The sequence below is a fragment of the Python bivittatus genome, unplaced genomic scaffold (genome assembly GCF_059951505.1).
Source record: "Python bivittatus isolate LINGU-HERP-01145 unplaced genomic scaffold, Pbiv_v1 ctg000790_np1212, whole genome shotgun sequence".
Classification (NCBI taxonomy): Eukaryota; Metazoa; Chordata; class Lepidosauria; order Squamata; family Pythonidae; genus Python; species Python bivittatus.
The window spans coordinates 3,013,023-3,038,694 of record NW_028277110.1 but is presented as its reverse complement, the minus strand read 5'-3'; the positions used below and the strand labels follow the sequence as shown (position 1 = coordinate 3,038,694).

The 25,672-nt window shown below is 40.8% G+C and overlaps 1 protein-coding gene across 2 annotated transcripts in view; it reads left to right on the top strand.

Moving 5' to 3' along the window:
• Positions 1-25,672, top strand: part of CAPN6 (calpain 6) — a 58,118-nt gene that overhangs the window by 23,617 nt on the left and 8,829 nt on the right. For both annotated transcript variants that reach the window (XM_088129208.1, XM_088129207.1), the window contains exons 3-11: positions 6,521-6,652; positions 7,191-7,399; positions 8,944-9,136; positions 15,484-15,677; positions 17,411-17,488; positions 18,096-18,291; positions 20,166-20,292; positions 20,944-21,142; positions 21,794-21,915. In XM_088129208.1, the coding sequence (XP_087985334.1) occupies positions 6,521-6,652; positions 7,191-7,399; positions 8,944-9,136; positions 15,484-15,677; positions 17,411-17,488; positions 18,096-18,291; positions 20,166-20,292; positions 20,944-21,142; positions 21,794-21,915 (1,450 nt within the window). The remainder of the gene's footprint in view (positions 1-6,520; positions 6,653-7,190; positions 7,400-8,943; positions 9,137-15,483; positions 15,678-17,410; positions 17,489-18,095; positions 18,292-20,165; positions 20,293-20,943; positions 21,143-21,793; positions 21,916-25,672) is intronic.

Below are 25,672 nucleotides of genomic sequence, written 5' to 3'. Positions count from 1 at the left end.
TTCAAGCTCAAAACGTGGCTTTAAATTTAATTTCCGTTGAACCCTTTTCACCTTTGAAATATCGTGCATGCCGGTGTAAGCAGTACCATCTGAAGAGCATCCCCCCCACCCCCTGCTACATAAACAGAAATAAATCTTTAATCAGGAACAGAACCAGAATACTGGGCTCAACCCTGACAAATGGGCATTGTTAGAGGGCTTGAACTAAGAAAGGGTAAAGGGGTATATAAGATATAGGCTGGAATTTCTGCTATGGGAACAGGCTAAACATGAAGTGTTGCAAAACCTATCTAGATTAAAGTGTAACAGGAAGAATGTTCTTTATCACTGGAGTGTTCAGTTTGGATTTAGTGTACTGTGATAAAGAGAAATGTTTACGCTCAATCATTGAGTGCTGGAAAACTCTTGTTACATTACAGACAAAGTAGGAATTATTGTCCTGGCTGGATAAAAGTTGGTGTATGTGCAGCTGGATGTTTTAATTAGCTACCTTGTACTGTGTCAGGCTACTGAGTGGCCAAAGTCAGTATTATCTGTGCCAACTAGTCATGGCTCAGAGAAGAATTTTTCCCAGTCCTCCCTGGAGATGCTGGATCCCAAACCTGGGATCTTTTGCACATGAAGCACTGAGCTTTCCTTCTGGGCAGGAATTCCAGTCTAGACATGAGGAAAACAACACTGTTGGCTTTAGGAGAATGAAATTATGGTCACCAGTCACAGATATGACATCTAGGTAGATCCTACACTACCAGCCAAACACAACAGACTGTCCTGTTGTCATCTTCTCCTGTCTAATGCTAGGCCTAGTTGTACCAGGAACCTTCTCAAGAGGCTGTTTTTCTAACTGGAAAGTTATTTGTGCAGAAAAGCCTTTTATTATGCAACCCTTTGGAGTGGCACCCATTTCAAAATCAATGCCATCTCTGAGTTAATTAGCTGCTGAATGCTATGATGATCCCCAAACCAAGCTTTACAAGTTGGAGTTGGAGTTTGTTGCAACAAGACCTTTTCTTTCATTTGACAAAGAGGCTATTGGGGGGAGGGGAGAGGGAAGGGTACATAAACAGCCAACAAAAACATCTCAGTTAACCCCACTCCTGGAAATGTCTCACCAGGACAGCAAAGTAATGAACAAATAAAGCCTTAATAGCAGCTCAAAAGGGGAAGAATGCAGAGAAATGGAAAACTGGGGCATTCATGCTGTTTCCTATTTACCCTCCATCAATGATAGCAACATCTGTGTCACCCATCTAATGACCAAGTTTCTTCCAAGCACCCCCAGATGTTGCAGTATGTAGAAAAGGCTGATTGAATGTCCAACCAGGTAAAATTGGAAGAAAGAAATGTTCTGGCAAAACTACAACTGGTGGTACTTACAACTGATTCCCCAGAGACCAGAATTAAGTTGTATGTCCAACAATTAAGAATGCAGGGGACAGGAAAAAAATCCATTTTTTTTACCGTTGGTATTAGGACAATATTTTGATCCATCATTGCGTGGATTTTTTAAAAGCGTTTTAATCCTTAGAATGTGGGACCCACGTCATTCAATCACCGATTGTGGCTCTTGGCTCAGAAAACATTGCCCCCTGACCCAACTAGACAGCCACAGGGCTGCCAGCTCTCCCAGAATATAGAAGGAGATAGGTCAAACCAAGCCTAATTCCATCATTGACTGCTTTTTGGCTCTTGGGCAATCTCCATGTGGATTAGTAAGAGGAGGCGTGAAATGACGTAAGGAAGAGAGAACAACCAGCAAGAAGAAATGATGCAAGACTTTTTACTCTGAAAGCTCCACAAAGACTAGAACAGATTTAAGTGAAACCAGAGCTTGCTTCAAGTCTGCTAGAGTCATAAAAATGAAATAAATACCAACATAAAACCAAACAGATTTAATTACCAGTTTTCAAAGGTCCTCCTTTTTTTTTTTTTTTTACAATGGCTTAGAGCCAAGACCATCTGAGAATGCCTTGCAAAACTACTGTGAGCCCCTTTTCTACATCTTCTCCTTCTGAAACTCACAGCAAAGCAATTTGTAGGGTGGGTATTTTGTTTTTGCTTTTTATTTCCAGTCCAAGTGGGTCCCAGGATTTCATTATCTGCAAGCAAATTATGAGGACATCCGTGTCAACTGCTCCGTGAGGAGCACAGCATGATCTCCAAGTTGACAGATGGCAAATGCTGTGATGAGTATCTGGAAACCAGTTTCAATACACCAAGCCAGTCTGCATGGAGGATTCCATAACTTTGGATCACACTCACATCTGTGATTGTGGGACGTTTTTGTCCAAAAGCTTATTTGTCATACTTGAGATTTTAACTCTGTGATTGGGGAAGGAAAGTTTGAAAAATCTCTATGCGCCACATGTTCAGTAAGTCTAACCTTCCTGTGTATAGCTTTAAAAACAACACGATTGATATTTTTGCTGTCAACCACCACAAATACTTAAGCATTGACTCTAAAGAAAAATCCACTCCAATGTTTAGCACATTGATAAAGTTATTATTTTTGTTTCATTCAATCAGACATATTCGACAGGTAGTCCTCATTTAGCAATCACAATTGGGACTGGTAATTCGGTCATTAAGCAAAGCGGTTGTTAAGCAAAACCGTGACTCTGCTTGTGATCTGGCTTCAGTTTTACAGACCTGTGAAGGTAATAAATATGAGGATTGGTCATAAAGTTTTTTTTCATCACTGTCATAACTGCAAACAGTTGCTAAACGAGGCAGTCGCTAAACAAGGAATCTGCAAGGAATTCTCATAGGAAAAGATGTGAATGCTTGGCCAGAATGAACTCTGCTGCAGAAGAGATCCATACCAGTTTACGGACATATGTTTAATGTTTATTTTTGTGTCCTTGACCATTGCAAACTGCCTTATATAAATAATAAATTCACCTTAGCAAACTATTCAAATACCTGGAGAGGTCTTTGGGTCCATCAGTTTTCTATGTGGACCCAGCTGAGCAGAGTATAATCTCAGGATGCCAGATTATGCTGTTTCTTTTCTGAGACCAGTCAATTAAAGGATTTCATGTTAAGAAGAGAGGGGACGATGCTGTTGTTCAAACTGTTTCCAAGCTTACGTTCCCAAAGAGCCTAACAGCTCTCATACTTACTATCAGACATTTACTTAATTCTTGATGTTGGTTTTTGCAACATGGAGAAATATCAAACAAGCACAAAGCTTCTAGAATTTGGCCCTTTAACATTTTGCAGTGATTTTGATTAATTCCTGTTGCAAACAGCCTGGAAGAAGAATAAATTGGAAAAATGCCAGGACAGCTGGATGTTTTTGTATGTTACAGTCATTTGTGGGTTTTGGACCACTTCATTGCCTTTAAAAATAAATGTGCAAGTTTTCTGCACTTCAAGTTCTACTTTCAGACATAGGGATTGGAGCCAACCATAACCTTCCATCCTTCCTGGGTTATTAGTCAATCCAATTCAACTTTTCCTGTTTCTATCACCTTATGTTGCTTCAGATCCTAAAGCTAGGAATTAGAAAGTCACATTTCCCCCAAAACTGCCCTAAAAACAGACATTGCCTGAATTCACATATCAATCCAAATTATGGTTTCCTTTAATCATAATTTGAACAAACTTGATTAACAAATAACAATTAATCATAAGCCTTGGTTTATATACCACAGCTGGATTCATATCATGCTAAGTCAAACCTAAACCAAAACCATGACTTATTGTAGTGCATTTTCTTAGCTAATAATAGAGATATACTGTATTTCCAAACATCTTAAAGATTCTAATAAAACTGCTTCTGTTGTAAACAAAAGTCAGTCACATCAAAGTGAATGCATTCTTTTTTACTCCTCTCTTCTGATCTAAGATTCATTCAGCTGTCATGTTGATTTTTACAAATTTTAAGAATGGAAAGATATCTCCTAGAGATGGGTTATCCTCTGTTCTAGAAATAAGCCAATGATTTGCTTTATTATGAACATTATGGTGGGAGATAGTCTTACAGAGTCTTTTATTAATACCTTTAGAAGGAAAAAAGCAGTAATTATTATGTCTGAAATAGAGAATTGCCAGTATTGAATTAAATAAGCAAATGACAGCCCAATGGTCCACTATCTAATTTAGGAGAGTTGTGGGGGGGAGGGAGCTTTGTAAAGGAAGAGCGTTGGGATACTTCTGCCTGGAATGCCCCAGGACAAAAAGTGGGTCTGGCTTTTGCAGAATGTACGTGCACGAATAGGACCATGCTGATCAAGAGAGTCTAAAGGCAGATGCTTAAAGTCCAAATGGACAAGTAATGTTTATTAAGGAAGTTACACCAATGGAAAGCCTGCACCAGGGAGGGAGGGAGGGAGGGAGGGAGGGAGGGAGGAAGGAAGGAAGGAAGGAAGGAAGGAAGGAAGGAAGGAAGGAAGGAAGGAAGGAAGGAGGGAGGGAGGGAGGGAGGGGAGGGGAGGGAGGGAGGGAGGGAGGGAGGGGAAAGAGAAAGAAGAGGAGGGAGGGAGGGAGGAAGGAGAAGAGATGGAGAAGGAAGGGAGGAAAGAAGGAAGGAAGGAAAAGAGATGGGGAGGGAGGGAGGGAGGGAAGGAAGGAAGGAAGGAAGGAAGGAAGGAAGGAAGGAAGGAAGGAAGGAAGGAAGGAAGGAAGGAAGGAAGGAAGGAAGGAAGGAAGGAAGGAAGGAAGGAAGGAAGGATCTCTCCCAGAGATCTGTGTGGTTCCCACCTTTATGTCATTCAGGAAACTATTGGCCTTGGGAACAGAGTGATTATGAAACCCCCTTTTTGTCCTTTGCTTATTTTGTTTTGATTTTTTGATTACTTTGCTCTTCTGATTGGTTGTATCTTTTGTATGCTTATATATGACATTGACTTGATAGCACATAATCAAAAATATGAGCTGAACCAGAGAAAGGAGCGAAGATGGAGTTCCTTCCTTGCTCTTTCTCCTTCTAATGCTCCTAATGATCAAAATATTAAGAAGTACAAAGTGTTGACAGTTTTGGATCTTTACGTCAAATATGCTTAACACAGCTATTTAGCTTGTAATTGTTTAAAAGCATGGATAATCATGCCACTGAATTTTGACAGTGTGATCTTGTGGGGGCCCAAGACTGATAATCCTGCCTTATTTTAAGCCCTTAATTCTTCCCCTAGTCATTTTGGAAAATTTAAAAATAAAAATTTGATCTAAATAATGGGCAGGCAGCAACCCAGATGAATACTTCTGAATCCTCCAGTAGCGGCTAGTGTTCCTTAAAAAGCTAGTAAAAAGAAATACAGGTCATAACTTTATTTTTACAACATCTGCCAGGAAGGTAAGCTTACAAATATTTTGAATGTCAGCCAAATTCTTAGACTGTAATGCTTTGAGTGTACTCTTTTTTTCAGTAAGTATGAAATCTTATGCAACTGTAAAGGGGAAAAAAGGAGACGTAATTCTGGTTCTGTTTTTATTTGCTCTGCCCTGTCCATCAGTGAGTCTTAAACCTGAGCTGCTGACCATGATGACCTCTGGGACTGTCTGGCGCAAAGTGGTGAGAGGATCCAGACAAGAGTTCCCATTTGAATTGATGGCTCAGCTCTGTTCTTCTGGCAAGAGGGTGGGAGTCAGATACACAGCTTCTCTGAACTGGTCAAAAGTTGAGCATGTTTGATTCATGAATGGGCTAGCTTTCAAGATCAACTCCCAAACAAATAAACATACTTTGGAACTTGAGTTTTGAAAGATTGAGTCAGATTTGGTAAGGAAAATCATCTCACCAAGAAAGGCAGTTGAAAAATAGAGCTTGTCTAGAGTGTAGAGCTGGGGGAAACAAAACGTCCTCTCCTATTTTCAAGGTAGATGTGAGATGTTTTCTACATTACTAAGAATTGTGGGGAAAAAGTAGACCATGAATTGTCTATGGACGAGAATATTTTGACATTCGGTTCTCATCAGATTTTGCAGCAGAATTAACACTACCATCTAGCAGTCTGTCTTTCATTTATCAGAAATCATCAAAACAGCATATCTAAAAAGATACCGGAGGAAATTTCATCTCATGGAGGAAATTTCATCTCAAAAGCCCACCTGAGAGGAGAAACCCACCTTCCTGATTGTCTTTTGACAAGAGTGGAATGTCTATTTTTCCCATGCTCTGAGACTCTATGGAAAGGCTGAGCAAACTTCTCATCTAGAAGCTCGTGGCATCAAATGCCTTGTCACATCTTGTCTGGGTGAATTTGTCCTGGTGGGTTTGTGTGGACTGAGGGAACAGTTGAGATCAGCTTTTTCAGAAAGGAGTTGTTCAGATTTTTTTTTTTTCCATTTTCTGAATTCTTTTCAACTCAGTTCTGGGAGTGCCTGTTGGATGGATCTTTGCTTAATTCTTTGGGTACCAGATTTCTTTCTTTTAAAACTTTACAGAGGAGGAGGAGGAGGAGGTGGAGGAGGAGGAAAAACCTGTTGGCTTTCATCTCAGCCAAATCAAGGAGTCTATTGGTTAACAATCTAGGAGATATCCACCAGATCATTTTGCTTGTATGCTTTATTCTTACAGGAGCTCTGTGAAGATCCTCATCTGATTGTACACGGAATCAGTTCTCACGATTTACATCAAGGGAGACTTGGAAACTGCTGGTTTGTGGCTGCCTGTTCTTGCCTAGCTCTTCAGAAGAATCTCTGGCAAAAGGTATTCCTCCAGAACCATGAATGATGCACTCCTTGGTTAAAATTTAAACATGGTATTCCAAGTCACACCACTTTGGGATGGTGGCTTCAGGCATGCCCCAGAACCTTTGCATCCCAACAAGTTGCACCTTTCCCAGCTGTTGCTGCTGGTTTAAGTAAAGGAATGGTTTGCATAAGGGTGGAGTAAGTTGAAAAGTGTTTGTGATGGGTCAGTTCCATTCCTGCAAATTTCACCAGTTGATTCAGGAGAATCCAGGTCTTTCTGATTTCCCCCCCCAGAAAACTATGAATCGTTTTGTAGTTAATCCAAGGAGGAATATGGAGAATTTACCCATTTCTACCTTTAATGAATAACCTTAATATAGGTTTATTCGAGAGGGATGTTAATCCCCTTTCATTACTATTCAATTATCAGTTACAATTTTCACTTATATGTATGGATTTCCTTCCTGAAACAAGCAAATTGATCTGGCTCCTCAATGAATGTTTTCTGTCCTATGTTTGCTGTACTTTATTTTCAGTTTCTTTGCACACTGTAGGTGATCCCAAATATCAAGGAACAGGAATGGGACCAAAAAAGGCCAGACAAATATGCTGGAATATTTCATTTCCGTTTCTGGTGCCTCGGAGAATGGATCGATGTGGTCATAGATGATCGGTTGCCAACTATCAACAATAAACTGCTTTACTGCTCTTCTAAGGACCGCAATGAATTCTGGAGTGCACTTCTGGAGAAAGCTTATGCGAAGTATGTGGTGATTAACATAGTGTAATTGCAGTTCTAGCAGCCACACAAATAAGATCTTCTTAATATTGGAATATTCTTAGGGACTGCTGTCCTCTAGAAAAATCTTGTAATGTGTTCATACAACCCCTTCCCTATTTCAGATCCATTCCAGTATAAGGAGCATACAGGTAGTCCTTGCTTGACAACTACAATAGGGACCAGAAAATTCATCATTAAGCAATGCAGTCGTTAAGCGAGGCATCATGTGAGCATGCCCAATTTTGCAACATTTTTTGCAGTGGTCATTAAGCAAATCACTGTGGTCATTAAGTGAATCACGTGATCTTTAAGTGAATCATGCAGTTCCCCATTGATTTTACTTGCTGGAAGCCGGCTGGGAAGGTCACAAATGGTGATTATGTGACCCTGGGATGCTGCAATCATCGTCAGTACAAGGACCAGTCGTAAGTCACTTTTTTTCAGCATCATCACAACTTCAAACGGTCACTAAACAAATGGTTGTTAAGCAAGAACTACCTGTAGTGTTGTAGAAGTGGCAGAAGATTACTGGATTAGAAGAGGGTCAGTACTTCTGGCAAAGTTAACAAATAGCTTTTCTGCTATTGTGTTATATTTCCATGGGAATTCATTATTACAGGATCTTCCTTCACTGTGCAAATCTAGACATGTCTACTTGGAAGGAGAACAACTCACTTGCTGAATGAAACATACTTATCAGTGAAAGGATTGTACAGTCTTTCCAGTTCTGGTACTGAAGGCAAATTCATAGGCCCAAAATGTGTCCTAGAATAGGCTGTGCTTCCATTCTAAGTGCATGTTCTTTTTTCCTGGATCTTGATGATGGATCTTGAGGTTTTAATCAAAAATAAAGTAGATCCCACAAGTCTCAAATCTGCCTTTCTCCAATATCAGCATTGCTATACAGTGAGGACGAATAAAAGACTGACATTTTTAGCTGGGACTAAGAGAGATACAGATGCAGAAGAATTGAACCAGAATAGGACCGGGTTTCTTCTATTTAGAATACATGCCAAAAAAGGGCACACAATCGCTTTTAAAATGATCCTGAGGGGAAGCTGTGATGAGCTGGGTGGCCTCCTGCAATCATACATGGTTGCAGAAATTCTAGCGGTTGCCATCCCAACATATCTGTAGGCACCAAGGTGAGGAAGGCCAGCCTAAATGTCAGAAGACAGCTATTCCAGCAGACGTAGCATTGCTGCGATGCAGTACATTGCCAGTCAGAGTTGCCAAGGCAACAGATCGCCCGTGACATAGAAAGCAAACCCCAGAACCCAAATGATTGTGGAATTCTCTGAATCCTACCCCACGTGGTCTTTTCATTCCTGCAAAGTTAGAGAAAGTGGCGACGAAGGTAGCCCTAAAGCTTCCTCATGTCCTTCTGAAGTCCCGCCCACTTTATTTTCTCCTCTGTTACGCGTGAACACTTGGAGAGTCGAAGAAGGTCAGAGGTAGCGATAGGAAAACATATAGCAAAATCTCGTTCTTTGCGTGTCTGAAAACCTGTGTCATGTCCTCGCTAGGATGGCAGGCTGTTACGAAGCCCTGGATGACGGCAGCACAGCCGAGGCCATTGTCGACTTTACGGGAGCCATGGCAGAATCCATCAACCTGGCTGATGGCAATTATGACTACAATATCATCGAGCAGGCGAAACTCTTTGCAGACTTGCTGAAAGTTCATAAAAGGGGAGGCTTAATCAGCTGCTACATCATGGTAAGTGCACAGACAGCAGGCTGCAGTGAGTCTTGTGGTCTGTCTTTGGTTCAGCCCCATGAGGTAGACCAGACCAGGAAGTCAACTCCACAGGAAAGCTAAAACTATCTTTATTGAGACGGGCTCTAAGAACAGAAGATCTTGGAAGTCTGACCATACTGTGTACCTTCTCCCCTTCTTATACTCCAGTGAACTAGGGAGGCGTCAGCTCAGATAACTTCTGAATGTTATCTCATTTCTCTGGACGTAAACATGTTTCAGCCCCTTTGGCCTGACTATCTCCATCACAGTCATCTTCCTTACTCTCTCCATAAACTCAAGAAAAGAGGCAAGGTGATTGAGGGCAACCTGGTTCATGCTGCCAAGTAATCTCTGGCTTTGCCAGAAGGATGCAATGCCCATATAAGAAGCTCAGTTAGCAAATAAGCTTCTATGATAGCATCCAGAAATCCACCAAGCCATAGGCCTCCATTCTCAAAAGACAAATGCATGCCTGCACATACATGCATCCAGGGGCATCTGCAGGATCTGAGACTTCTATCAAAAAGCTGAAAGTGTTAGACCAGTGTTTCTCAACCTTGGCAGCTGTGAGATGTGTGGACTTCAACTCCCAGAACTCCCCATGGGAGTTGAAGTCCACACATCTTACAGCTGCCAAGGTTGAGAAACACTGTGTCAGAGCATTGCGATGCAAGTTCTGCCCTTTGAGCATCACAGTGCAAGTACAAAAACAGCAAAGCTTGCATCATGTCAATGCATTTCTGCTTTCATCATCTGCTCCCCCTTGATCCCCCCATGGACACTACTTCATGCATTCATTCCAACAGTAGCTCAGTTTATGTCTAAGCCAGTCCCAGTCCACCCCATTTTCCAGTATCAAATCCATCCAGTCTAGCAAAATTAGCTCCCCATCCCTCCCATTAAAAACACAGTGATTTAGGAATGAAGCATCATTGTGTGCATTGGGGGTGCCAGAGAGAGAGGGAGAGGGAAAGTGGAGAAGGAGGGAGAGAGGGTTTTTCCCTTCCATTTCAGCCCCTCTCCTTGAAGATTGCATAATAATGCTTAGACCCAAAACCCAGGGGAGAATACAGTTTTCTCAAAGGTTTTTGCCTCTACAATAAAGAAAAGCGTTGCTGATCTGGGAGAGGGTTTGAGTGTGAAGAGTTAGCTATTTCTGCTCTTCAGTAGAACCACTGTCCCTCCCTCTGGCCTGGGCAGAGAAATGCTCCTTCATCGTTTTCTTGCCAGTTCAGTTGGATGACAGAATTTGGCTTAGACAATTCTTTCCAAGGAGAAGAGAATTTCTGTAAAATTCTTATGGGCAGAGCATGGAGATCTTGCACCTTTTTAGGGACAAAGTGTCCGAGGGCTTTGTGCAAATGGCCTGCCTTTCCATTACTCTCCAGCTGTGACTTCTCCAGTTGAGCTTTTTCAGAGCAGTATTACCTTCAGCCCTAAAGTGCAGCCCTGTCCTGGAAAGTTTCTAGGAATTTCTCTTTCCTCTGAAGAAATTGAGACAAATCATTTATCCAATTTTCTCCACAATTCTAATTTGTGGAGAACCTCAAAATTGCTAGTCATAAATAACTTAATTCCCCCCACCTCGTTCCAAACTTCCTTCTTCGGTGCCCCAAAATTCCCTGGAAAGGGATTCAAGAGAGATTCTAGGTGGCCATCTGTCCTTCTCCACTACGCATAGTCAGAAGATTCTGAAGGAATATAAACCTGAAAGAGACGACAGGGAGGCTACAGTGATCTGACTGATGATATTGTGATCAGTTGAGAATGCACCACAAAACATCTCCAAATCTCCCACAGGAGTTGTTTTGTAGACATACTGGGATTTTTCTGGAGACAAATCCTTGTCAGAAGGATCTGAGGGGAAAAGAAATTTGGAAACCACCAGTGCAGCCACCATGTCTCCTGAAATGTTGTTGACCTTTGTAGAAATGGGATGTTCTATCCCTTTGGAATGGGACAAAAGATGAGTAATTCCTGGATTGGATTTTGGAGATTTTAGAGATTAAAATAAGACATTTCCAGCATCCTGTCCAAGCATGTTCCATCATCCATTCCATTTATGTTCTTGTTTACTTCCCATGTGCCTAATCAACTTCCCACACACTCATCTTTCTACATACCCTCACTGGCTGCGGGTCAATAAGCACTTAATGGTGATAGTCTCACCCTATAAAATCCAGAAGAGCAATGTTATAACAAAATACCTTAATGTGCATACAAGTCTTACCCAAAAGAGCACAACTATGGAGCTGGGGGGGGGGTGTATTTCTCTCCTTCTGACACCCTCCAGAAGAGCAATGTTATAACAAAATGAAAAGGCAGCACAAGAACCTTCTAGTTGCATCAAACTAAGGATCTCACAACAGCCAACCAGATACTCCAAGAAGCCCTATAAGCCAATTCTTACCCCAGTCCTGAAACACTGATTGCTGTCTGCAATTCAGCCATGTTAAGCAGCCTCTGAGAGCAAATATTGTTAAGTCAGGTACAATTGTGTCATGCCTAAGACAAAGTACCAAAGTTAGACATCTGGCTGAAATCAATGGGCACTGTAATCTCACTCAAAAGTTTATCTCCAAGAGAAAAGCACAAGATCTAAACAAGTCTTCAGAACACAGCATTTCTCCATGACTTTCCTAACCTCATGAGTGAAAATAAGGGTGTGGTGGAATAACATGGTTCTCCTTCTGCATTAATTCCCAAACAGAACACCTTAGGCACATGGTGGACTGCAGAACTGTAGATCAGTTGAATTGAAATTCAGGTTAATTTTGTTTATATTCATTTATTCCATGCCACCACTTCCCCCACCCCATCACTAAGAAAACTCCTATTTCTTTTGGTGTGCAATTTTCTCTAATACACACAGTTTTGTAGACATACAATTTTGTAGTGTTCTGCAAGAGATGTTTCTTTGGTACTTTCTCATGTAATACCCTATTCTGCGTAAACGTCTCTAGTAAGAACAATGGTGGATCATGTCATTTCACTCTAAAAGAAATCCATGTTGTCAGCTTCGGGCTTCTATAACCTTAAAAGAATCCACTTGTCCCCTTATGGTGCAGGATATTCTGTGAATTAGCCAACTTATTTCATACGACAAGCTTACCAGAGGATCTGAATAGCTGCTTACTACTTGTTTCAGTATGGAGATGATTTACTATCCTACTAAAGAATATTCATGAGACACAGCTCATTTGAAAGCAGAAGGGGACACCTATTTCTTCAGAGAGAATTTAACCCAAAGAATGAAAAAACACTCCCCCAAAATAAAATACGAAGATAATAGAAAGAATGATTATAAGAAGACTTTGATACTGCATACCAACATAGCAACTCTACACCTTTAAGTTTTTGTTCAAATCGCACATTAACACGCGTACAAGTCTTACCCAAAAGCGCACAGCCGTGGAGCTGGCGTGCGGTGCGTTTCTCTCCTTCTGAAACCATCCTCGAGCGTCTGCCTGAGCAGAACCTTGAGTTGACTGACATGTCTCATTGGCAAGGTCTGCGTGTACAGATAACTGGCAGGATATTTACCCATAAGAGGTGTGTTTGTTTCTTTATTAAATTTCTCCCCCGCCCGTCTCCCCCCAATGGGGGAACTCTGGGCAACTCACACAGAACATCCTAGAGCAGTGTTGTCCAAACTTGGCCACTTTAAGATGAGCGGACTTCAACTCCCAGAATTCCCCAGCCAGCCATGCTGGCTGGGGAATTCTGGGAGTTGAAGTCCGCTCATCTTAAAGTGGCCAAGTTTGGACAACGCTGTCCTAGAGGCTTTGTGAGGTGTTTCCCTCCTAGAAGCTCTTATCATATCTTAAGAGGCAGGGAGGGGCACTAAGTTGTAAAAAGTGACAACTCGGCTATGGCTGATGCAACCACGATGAATGAATTGTCTTTTTAATGTACATCCAGCCTGGTTCCCATAAAAAGCCTACATGTTACCTTCTTCTAATATGTATACCTAATGGTATTTTTATTTTACAACCCTATGAAGAATTGAGGTTCTTTTCTTAACACACGGTCACATGAATGTTGGATAGGTTGGCAAGAAACCTAAGATCCATCTAAGTCTCTCGTCCACGTGCTTATTTTCTTGCAGAGGCTTCCTCAGTTGGACTAACTAGTTACAGGCAGTCCTCGTTTTCACGACCACTCCTTCAGCGACCATTCAAAGTTATGATGATGCTGAACGAGTTGGACTTACGACTGGTCCTTGAAGTTCTGGCCATCCCAACACCCCCACAGTCACATGATCGTGACTTGGGCACTTGTCACCTGGATCACACGATGGTTGCAGTGCCACGACCTTCCCTGCCAGCTCCCACAAGCAAAGTCAATGGGGAAGCCAGCAGGAAGGTTGCAAGTTGCTCCAGTAAGTTGTCACACCCTCCCCTGTCTGGCAGCAGCTACTTACCTGCTGCTTACAAGCCACCTGGGACTTGCTTAACAACCCATGAACATCACTTAACAATGACAACAGGGAGTGCGAGGATTGCCGTCACTAAACAATATAGTCACATGACATTGCGCTTTACAACCTCATCGCTTAGCAACATACATTCCAGTCCCAGTTACCGTCATTAACCAAAGACTGCCTGTATTAGATTTGTCTTCTTGCCATGAGACTGAATAATGACATTGAAGGATATCGTCCGCAAAGCTCTGCCTTTTTCTATACAGCTGGAGTGGGATGTTCCTACCCTGTAATTTTTCCTGTTGTTTTTCTTTCCCATGTTCTGCTTACGTACATGTAGTCAAAAGTGAATGCCAAAGGTATGGCATTTAGCGCTCTGAAATAGTAGTGTTAAAACCTCAATAAATATAAATGACAAATGCATGATAATGGAAATAGGATCTCCTTATTTATGCGACTTGTACACCAGATGGTCCTTTCCTGCATTCAACTGTCATTCTGAAGACATTCTTCTAAGATTACACCTTATTTTAGATTAGGCCATCAAGCTTCCTTGTTTGAATTAACAAGTGACCTTCACTGAGCTTGAAAAGGCCTAATTAATACTTGGAAAACCCAAAGCTGTAAGCTAGACTAGGAAGATAGATATAGATATAGATATAGATACAGATATATAAATATCACAGAAGAAAACAATGACAAACTACTTTCATAAGGTCACCAGCAACATGGACATGTCCATATAATTATCAGGAGCCAAGCTAGAGCTGAGAGATATTTGACCTGTTATAGATTTTGAGTAATTGTTTGATTTCAATTTTTATTTTACTACCACTTCTAATAATCAAATACATCAATGTAACTATGGTCTGGGCTAGCCAAAAATATATGGGTGGGGGGAAATATCAGCACTAACAAGGGAATATCCATGGCCTTGGTATTCTGGATGCTTTTTGCAACAGAAATAGGCCAGCAGTCGCAGAACAGTTTAGGATACTTGGTTCACATTATCAGGACATTTTGCTGATTTGGAGGTGGGCAGGCTGTCCCTTTGTAATGGTATGTGGGAATGACCGTGGGAGACAGGAGGAAGAGCTGCCACCTAGACAACAGTCCCATAAATGAAATTTGAGTCCGAAGGAGGAGGAGGAGTGAAAGTGTCTCAGAAGGGACCCTTCTTTCAGGAAGGCAAAAAATGAAGGATTATGCTAAAAATGACTAGACAGTAAATAACATCACTAAAGTCTCCAGATGTTTCAAATTGATTTTAATGGAGTGACTTTAACGCTGTGGTGCAGAAATTTAGATAGGGCATAAAAGGGATATTTGTTTTTAACGTACCATTTTTAAAAGCAATCGCGAAAGAAAGAGGCCGAGTTCCAAGCTTTTAACGTTGGTGGGAGGGGGTTGACTTGATTTTTCTTCACTGGTCTTTAACTTGAGAGTTCTAGGTTCTGTCTGAGGTTAGTGACAAAATACACTTCAAGGCAGAATTAACTCCATGGCATTTATTCCTACCTGATACCAGCTATTCGTTCTAACTTGAGACTCACTTCCTGCGTTTAGAAGAAACGGCTCCAGAAATCAGCTGAAATTGGAGCCAATTTTCCAATGTTTCCATGTGCCAAAGCAGTTTGCCAGTAATGAACCTACAGTCATCCCTACTTGCCTTCATGGCCATCTGAAGAAAAAAAACATTATGACTGGGAATAAGCCCTCTTGAACTCAACGGGGCCTTTTACTGTGATTAAGGTTGAACTGCCAATCACTAATATCCCATTTAGCCACATAGTGAATATTAGCGCACAGTCAGGTGGAGGAACATTGAGAAGAGGGTGCTATTGATGAGAGAACAAGGACAGCAATGAAAGTTTGCATTAATTTGTGTTCCTCTTATGCCTAGCCTTCATCCCTCAATGATTTTGAGGTACAGACTGACATGGGCTTAGTCAAAGGCCATTCCTATTCTGTGACATCAGTCCTGAGGCTGTCTCTTGGAGAGAAGCACCTGTGCGGTCCAAAGTCGAATAAAATATTCATGATCCGACTAAGGAATCCTTGGGGAAACAAGGAATGGAAAGGAGCATGGAGTGATGAGTAAGTAGTCCAGACTTTAAGACTTAGAAGAAGCATTGGTTTCTTGCGTTGAATGAATTACAGGGCCCTTCCTAGGAGCTAAAGTTACTGGCTAGTAAGCATGGAAACATTTAGGTGTGAAAATAAAAGAAAAACCTATGTCGTGAAGGCAGTTTGAGATATCAGGGAAAAAAAATGGTGGGGATACAAACCTATTTATTTTCCTTAAGGACTAGGATGAAGAGAAGGAAGAATACTTATCATATTTGTAGAAGACAGACACTGGATAGGTGCTGTATATTTTAGAAGGCAGAAAAAAAATCAAAATGTTCTTAATGGATTAGAGAAGGTGGCTGGAAAAAGCAGAATGAAATTCAATATAGGTGAAATTCTTCACCTAGGAAATAAAAATTTGGTAAACATAGAGGATGAGAGATGATTTACTGGGTAAAAGAGTTTGTGAAAATAATCTTGAAATAGAAGTTGGCTCCAAACTGAATAGGAGCCAGTTGTATGACGTGACTGCTAGAAAAACAAATGCAATTTTAGACACGCTCAACAAAAGTTGTTTCCACATCACATACCTTAATTGTTCCACGGTTTAACACCCTCTCATGTACATGTGACCAGATCTGGGTACAACATTTTAAGAAAAATTCAGAGAAACTGAAAATCAGGTTCAAAGGAAGCCAGCAATCATAAGCTGGAGACTAAAGATTATGAGAAGAAGGGAGGATTTGTGCCAGTTCAAACTTCGGATATCAAGTTTTTATCCATTTATCCAACTTTATCCAAATTTCCAATTCATTTTTTTTTTTTTTCTGACAGCTCTTCCTCAGGGACAAGCTTTTGGCAGCCCACTGGAAAGAAAGCAGGATTTTCCCTGGGTTCCTTTTAACGAAATTTATTGGAGAGATTCAGCTCATGTTACAGAAATCTCAGCAAATGAGTAACTTTCACTTTTAGAACCCAATTTATCCCTCAGCTAGTTAAGGCAGAGATCCTCCCACCCCATCCAAAGGTCTCTTAGCCTCTTAATAAACTTGAACTGCTGAATTACATGAACTGGTGAAGAGACTGTTCTCTTGGCTAGTAAGATAGAAACGTCCAGTTGGCCAGGGTATGAACATAGAGAATTTGTTTTAAAAATGATTTCAAGGAGGAGAATTTTGGAAAAAATTCTTATAGGGAGATGTTCCTCCCCTTTACTGGTAAGATGGTTGCAGTGAATGAACAATCATTGGACAATGTCTCATGGGGCCATCATTTCTCCTATGATCTACAGTATCCCTGACTTTATACACTTCCATTAAATCACAAGAGGGGTCTCCTCTTTGGATAGTAACAAATAAGCAACTGGCTTAGAGTGATGGAAAGATGTGCCAAAGAGAACACCAGTGCTGGTGTCCCCTTTGCAGCCCCCCCCCCTCAAAAAGCTCAAAAACACCATTAAGAGGAATTTAAAAGGAACTGTCCATCATCCTGAGAATGAAGTAGAAAACAAAAAGTTGCTTTCACAGGAGGAAAAAAAAAACTTTTGAGAAATTGCATTGAAGTTTTGGAATAGCATCTCTGGCTAAAGGAAACAAAAGAATCCCAGTTAGAAAGTTATCTTTCTTGGAGACCTTTGAGAAGCAATCATAGTAGGCAGGGTTGTCCATGATGAACCATTAATGTAGCTGAACACTAGGTGCTTTTATATTTTTTAAAAAATGGATAAAACAGGTGTTTAATTTTTTTTCTTCTTTTTTTAGATCTGAGGAGTGGAAAAAAGTGAGCAAATCAGAGCGCACAAGTTTAGGACTCACCTTTGAAAATGATGGAGAATTTTGGTGAGCATTAATGCAGCATAGTTTATCTCCTAAGCATCTGGGGTCTTGAAAGCGTCTTCACATTTCACACACCGTTTTTGTCCTCAGTCCTTAATGTCCAACTTCAAAAGTGGTAAGCTGGCTTACAAAAGCTCACAGTTCGAAGTAATTAACTCCAAAGATAAGCCTGGAATCAAGTACAATGATCTAATTTCAAACTGGACAACTTTCCAAATCTAAGACTGAGGTGAAATCCGGAAGCAGTCCAATGGGAAGTTGCCTATGTTCAGAATGCAGGATTAAAGTTGACAGAGACTCAGGCCCAAAAGACCAGTAGAGATGTTGTTCTAGGGAGATCCATTCCTCCAAATTCTTCAGAGAAAGAATTGAAAAAAATTATGAAAGAGGGTGAGAAATACTGTAAGTTTGGGTTTGTTTTCCATCCTCAGCTGATATCAGAACTAGGAAGTGGACCGCACATTTTTTGGAAAGGAATAATGTTGTTTTTCTATGACTAAAGAAACATTCCCTACCCAACCACCAATTAAATGATGTGCTGAGGGTTATTTATTTATTTATTTATTTATTTATTTATTTATTTATTTATTTTTTATGCATTATGGGTCAGGATGACATTTGAAGACTGGTGCAAAAACTTCACTGATGTGGATGTCTGTCGGATTGTGAACACATCTTTCTTCAGTATCCATAAGACTTGGGAAAAGAAAATGATGCGTGGACAGTGGAAGAAGCATTCTGATCCCTTGTTAAATCGCTCTGGGGGATGTTTAAACCACCAAGCCACCTTTCTCCAAAACCCTCAGGTTGGAACCCATTTATCCTTGCATTTTCATCTTCAGCATCTCTCCAGAGCCGAAAGGATCCCTTCTGGAATGGGGATGCACAGCTCCTCCAAGGCCAGGGATTATAGTTGGCTTTTTAGTGATGTCCCAGGTTCCACATACTAAAAATGGTTATGACTTGACACAGGGGTTGGGAAGGAGAAGATAGGATAAAACCGTCTTTGGGTTTCATTCTGTTTATATTTACATGAATGTTAATTGAAAACAGCAAATATAACTATTTCTTATACATGTAGTAGTTAGGTCCATGCAGCCATTCAAATTTAAAACAAAAAAAGCAAAATGTCCAGTACTCTTTAAAGCAGCTACATCTTTCTTCAGATTGCGCAGCTGCCTCCCTGGCTAACATGTGAATTCAGAATTTAGCGGTAAACCCTGGAAAGTTTTTTGGAGAGGGAGGGAGGGAATTGCTTGGATACATGTGAGCTAGAAGATCCACTTTTGAAGTTGGGGGTAGGATATAATATATTATCTACTGAAATCACTTTTCACTCATCCTCACTTTGGCAATAGCTATATTCCTTTGGTCATGAGAAGGTTTAATACTGGTCCATATTATTTTTCTTGGGTTCTGGCACACACACACACACACCCATTGTATTGCTTTTATGCATTATGCCAGTGTTGTCCAAACTTGGCCACTTTAAGATGAGTGGACTTCAACTCCCAGAATTCCCCAGCCAGCATGCTGGCTGGGGAATTCTGGGAGTTGAAGTCCACTCATCTTAAAGTGGCCAAGTTTGGACAACACTGCATTATGAAGTTTAAACATTCTGCCTAAAAACTGCACTTAACTACATATCCAAAGTTACATCTGTAGACCTATTCTCTCTCCAGATGCTGTACACATTTCTAAAACAATTTCAGTGCTTTTTTTTTTTTTTTTTTGCTGCAATGAACTGCATTGTGACATTTGGAGAAATTAAACTTCTGGTGTCTAATTAAATTCCATGAGAACATTTTAAAATCAAAGTTCCAAAGATCAGATTCCACAGCCAATCATCCTGATCTGAAAGTAGGCACACATCATTTTTATCCCTGCAGCTATCCCAGGATAAACAGTATCAGTTCAGTTCCTTAGAGTTTAGGAAGAATAAAACTGGCATAGAAAAGTAATCCTTGAGCTCTGTCCTACAGGTTTAACTTTCGATCCATCTCCCATTCATCCACTACATTTATCTCCACAACAACCCTGGAGCTAGGTTACTTACATTTTTTTTTGGTGTTCCATCTTCTGACATTGGCCAATCAGATATCTTCAGAGGTTCCATCAATAAGGCTGATAAGGGCTCCCATGACTCAGAATTAGTCTCCAGGAGGTTGTCATCAGAGACATGTATCACCTTAAAATAAGATTTTTGCAAACTAGATTGCTAAGCATATTAGGCAAAGACACTGTATATCAGCCAAAGACACTGTATATCAGCCATGCAACTTTTCATCATGCTTAGAAGCCTAACACAGTCTTAGGCAAATGTTTTACTTACTAAATGAATGGCCATAAGGCATGCTTCCGGGTTTTCTTGGAAAACTCAGCCTTCCCAAGTTTAGCATTTTCCTTCAACATCCAAAGAGCCTACAAGTTGGGAGATTATGACATTGATCTTCAACACATCTGGATTGCACCCAGTTGGGAAAAGTTGCATTAATTGCTGTGTAAGGTTGCCCTATACAAATATATTGCATTGGAAAGGTCTAATATGTCAATTTTTTCTCAGAACTATCATCCTGCACAAGGTCTTACTAACAGTTGCTTCCCAACTGTTGATGAAGTCTATTTTCACAGACTCATAGACCATACTCATAGCAGCTTGGTCTATTCCTCTTTTTTTCAGTACATCTTTGATGTTAAGAAGGTAGAGGACACAGCGTTGATCTCGCTACAGCAGAAGGACCAACGTATTCACAAGAAAGAAGGGGCAGGATATAACCTTGTTATTGGCTTTGAAATCTTCAAGGTAGGTCTCTGTCCACCTGCACTCAAGACAATTGCCCTTAAAAATATAACACATCTTGTATTTTTTGCTCATGTGGCAGATACAGCCGTAAGATCCTATCTTCCTCACTTAACAACTACTTGTTCAGCAACCAAAGTTACAACATGCTGAACAAATGGAACTTACAACGGGTCCTCAAAGTTCCAGCCGTCACAGTGTCCCTGCAGTCACATGATTGTGATTTGGGCACTTGGTGACCAGTGCCCAATTACAATGGTTACAGAGCCTTGTGATCCTACGATCACCCTTTGCGACCTTCAGTGCCAGCTTCCGACAAGCAAAATCAAATGAGAAGATGGCAGGAAGTTGCAAGTCACAGTCATGTGCTTTATGACTGTCTGGGATTTGCTTAAGAGCAACCAGAACTGCCATCATAAGTCAGTGCGGTCACGTGAGTTTCCACTTTATGACCACGTGGTCATAAAGTGCCAGTCCCAATTACCGTAGTTAAGCAAGGACTACCTGTAAGATTGTTTTCACATATATGCCCTGAACAGCAGTTCTTGAGTGCAGTTCAGCTTAATTATTGGAGCCCAGCATATGAAAATAGCCTTTGACAAGCCAAGCATGCTGTGAATACATGTCATACCTATATCTGTCTTCCCACCTTAGGTAGAGGATAACCGAGAATATCGCTTGCACCAACTGAAAATACAAGAGAGGATAACTAACGTCAACTACATTAGCAATCGCATAGTGTATCTGAAGATGCTTCTCAAGCAAGGCCGATACCTGTTGATCCCAACCACCTTCACCCCAAACATTGAAGGGGAATTTATCCTGAGGCTCTTCACAGATGTTCCATCAGCACTCAGGTACTACTTCTACTGGCAGTAGGACGTTTTGGTTTCTCTTCCCCACTTTTTCTAGCCCTAGCTGAAACTGTCAAGTATTTGATAAAGGAAAGCTGACACAATGCATGAAGGAAATGAGATATTCATGGAATATCTATGGGGAACAAGATGAATGCTTCAGACGCTTAGGTGGTGACTGCATTTCGTGTGTGTGTGATGAAAACAGTGTTCATGATCTTCCCCCAGTTTTCATTTATTTTTGCCTTTTGGGGCACTTCTCCACATTGTGAAATAATCAGTGGTATTAGGTATACAGCTAGGTGATACCATGGAATGAGAAACATTGTTTGAAATGCATTGAAATTAATCATCCATACAAGAGATCGGTTCCAATTTTTATCATCATCAATAGCTCTCTAATGGCTAACAGACAATATCTGGAGTGACTCAACACACTGAACTAAAATAAAACCACCATTATTGTGCATGATTTAGCAAGTTTTATTTTTAGTCCAGCACATATTAACTATGCTTTATTTAACAATCATGGCTAATCCTTGGCTTGAACATGTTGTATGAACTAAGCCATAAAGTTCAGTATTCTGTGTGGAAGATATGTATCTACTAATCTTTCTCTGGAACCAACATACCTATTTCACTTTGATATTTCAGGGAGCTGAAGCTGAATAAACCCAAACTGTCTTGCAAGGATATCCTGCTCGGTGTCCCAAAAACGATGTCCCTCGTTAAAGTCTACAGGGTAGAAGGACTCCAGGGTCAAGACAGTCATGGGAGTAAGTACTGCCAAAATGTTATCCAAGTAATGAAATGTTGAGAGAAGCCAAAATTGATAAATTCATTCCATACTTTGCTGAAAGTGTCCACCCATGGTTCACTGAAGGACTTGTTGTTTAGCTCCATGCAGTGCAAAGTTTTAAAAAGTCTAACCACTTAGAACTCTCCTTCCCTGGATTCACTCTTCATGGTTTTCAGTCTAATGCAGAAATGAGCATGGGGCCATTTGAATGGCTCAGACTAATATAGGTCCCTTTGGGTTACTAAGTATTTGTCCATCCTCTTGTATACATCAAGCAGCAACTGCTGGTTTTGCTAAATATATTCTTTTGCTGATAAAGCAGTAATTGATTTCTGCCTTTACCCAGTCCTAATCAACGTTGGCATGGCCTACTAGTACACAGGCAATGCAGAAGCCAATTTACTTGAAAGTCAGACAGTGCCCTCTGCTGTCTAAATGCTGTTTTCTGGTGCTTTTCCGCTACTCTCCTCTACAAAACAAAAAAACAAAAAACCAGATAGATCAGATTAGATTGTTTGCCCCTCCGCCAGAATTAGATCTTGGCTCACACTGACATTTTCCACATCATCCTGCTCGGGTTCCTTTTAAAAGGACAAGAAGGAAAATGGACCCAGGCGAAGGCTGGGATTATCTGAATGCCCTGCCAGAGATCGAGTGATCACAAGAGGAAAGATAAATGGAAGGAATCAAAGATGCACAATTTGGGCTAATAACAAAGGGCAAAAGGCATGGAATGCTGAAAATGCCTTACAAACTGGCTGCTTTTCACATGGCCTGAATCAGGTTGAGGAGCGTCCTCTTTACAGATGAAGACAAACAGGTTGGCGGGGCTAAAAGAATCTGGTGCCATTTCATTAAAATATAAACGTAATTAAATTGTAACTAAAGCAATCGAACACAATTAACAGTTACTCTCTACATATTTAATCATCTTCCCCATCTGTTGCATTAAAAATGAAGGTTTAGCAGAAACTGGGTAGCATCACAGTCAAGATTTCTAATCGCTGGTTGCAGCTCTGAGACTTCAGGTTATTTTACTCCTAGATTAGGAAAATCCATAAATACTAGAAAGATCTAAGCCCACTTCCATGTTACAATCATAGGGCTTTCCCCAGGACCTGTAGTCTGAGTATCTCAGGTGGAGTCTCTTATTCACATAGCCCTTAATGTGTAATACTTTACCCAAATCTTAGCATTCTGCTCTTGGTGTTTGTCCAGTAAGGCCCTGATGGCTTGTAATTGCAGGAGTTGAAATTCTAGAACGTCCCAGATCAGGGAGGACTGATAATAAAGCAGTCTTTCTCAATCTCAGCCACTTCAAGATGTGTGGACTTTAGCAAGCTGGCTGGGGAATTCTGGGAGTTGAAGTTGAAGTTGAAGATAAAAGATCTAGAGGCCTGGAAGATACATTTGAGTTCTCAGCACAAACCAGCTCCAACAACTGATCTCTGAATACCTATTAACTATGGAATATGCCTCTAAATATATTGCTTTTAGGTAGCATCTGTTACATAACCTTATGAAAATGATGCAAGGTAGCTAGGATTATTCTCCTGTTACAGTAAGGTTGAGGTTAAGACATACTAAAGCCTATGTCTGAATAAATCACAACAAAGTCACAATTATACCCAGAGGATTTTTTTTACCTGTAGCATCAACTCTTGGCCAATCTCTTAGACCATCATTCATAGATTGCGCATAAGCACTGCTACTCTGTTACCCAGAGTCACCTCTTGATACAGATTCGACAAATCCTTCATTAACACAAATTTTTAATAGAGGAAGGGAGAAAATGGCAAACTGTTCAGTTTTTGTGGTATTATTCTACACAGCAAATAGCCACAATTGCATGAAAAATAAAGTTCGGTCTCCAAATGTGGATGTTATTTATACACCCCAGTGGGCCCAATCCACACGTGTAAATTGGTATCAGAAGCCAATGCAGCATTGTGATTAGGGTGTTAGACTAGGAGTGGGGAGATCCAGGTTCAAGTTCATCCTCAGCCATAAACAGCGCACCAGTTGACTTGGGGTCAAGCAGTCTCTCAGAGAACCTCTCTTGTAGAGTTCTTGAAGGGCTGTGAAAACTCTTCACTCCTCAACATCTGCTCCCTGAAGAACCAAAATAGCCCCATCAAGTTCTCAGGATGAATGTAGGAACAAACTTAAAAGAAATAAGCCATTCCGAACTTCAGAAAGAAAGGTGGGAGATAAATAAAATGAATAAAGAGGTAGTAATTCAAGATTTCCAGAAATATAGATGTATGCAAAGGCGGAAGAGTATCAAAATCATCAAGAGGGTGGACAGAGCATCATGATGCAAGGCCCGTCCCTTAATTCCTTAGTGACCCTGCGTGGAGCTGTCTCTTCAACCAGCTAAGTTGTTTCTTTGAGAAATCTACCACCAGACCTTAGACTGTCCAACTAGTTTCCAGCTTTAATTTAACAGGCTGTAGTTTTGTTGAATGCCATAGGACAGTAAAAGTAAACCATGTTCACGCTGTTGTTTAGGACCCAAACAAGAAAACAATGAGTGAGTGACAAGACAGTTTAGAAACCGAGCTGCTTTGCTCAGCTCAAACTGCTATTTTTAGATCCTGTCTGCAGAATGCTTTTAACATCTGACATTTCCTGAAAGATCAAGGAAGAGAGGTGGCTGATGATTTCCCAGCTTTTCAAGGCACCACCGACAGATCAATAAAACCAATGTTTGTGGCTGCCAAACACCAGGGGATGGGCTGTGTTTCTGTGAAGCTCCCTGGAACATGCTGATACTTATATTTCTGTTATCGAGATCCAGGGGTATCCATGGGGAAGGGGCAAAGAGTCCAGTTGATGGTCACAATCAAAATCCTGTCCTTTGGACATTTGAGAAGAAAGCAACTTCACTGGCTAGTCTTCTACAAAGCATCTTTCATGACCGGCGAGGCACTCCACATTTATGCTGTAAATAGGAAAACCTTCACCACTTTGTGCATGACGTGCTCTCAATGTTTTGAGTATGCTCATTAGACATAGCCCCCAGGACTACTGAATTAACATTCAGGGTTTGCCAAATGAGGCCAAAAGCCATTGGTTGTTTTGGGGAGGTGGGAAATTGCCTTAGTCTTGCTGGGCCATGAGATATAGGTGGCTGTGACTTCTCAGAAGGGTTCAGAGGTTAAAGGCAGAGGAACAGTTTGCAAGGAGCCTGAACAGCAGATCCAGAGGGGGAGAAAATAGTTCAGTTAGTATTTTCACCAAAGACTAGGACAGTGTTTATCAACTTCAATCTCAAATGTAAAGTATAGTTTACATTTCTTAGCAACTAGAATATGTATAGCTCAGGGTTGAACTGTGGAGTCCTTGGGGTTCTCTGAGCTTGGTTGTTTTCTTGCAAACATTTCATTACCCGGCTAGGTAACATCTTCAATCCTAGCACTGAAGATGTTACCTAGCCGGGTAACGAAATGTTTGCAAGAAAACAACCAAGCTCAGAGAGCCCCAAGGACTCCACAACTAAATCCATTGATTCTCCAAAATTAAACATTCCAGTTCTTCAATGGTTCATCTCTATAGTTAATACTAACCACCGCTTTACATTTTAATTCCTTATAAAATTGGATTGCTGGTTTCCATTCGAACATTGCATTTTTTTTTTAAGGTTCATAAAATTGCAGGTATCTCTAAGAGTGCTGAAGCATCAGGGCTAGACCGTTTAGTTAATTCATGTTTCAACTGTATCTGTTGCCAAG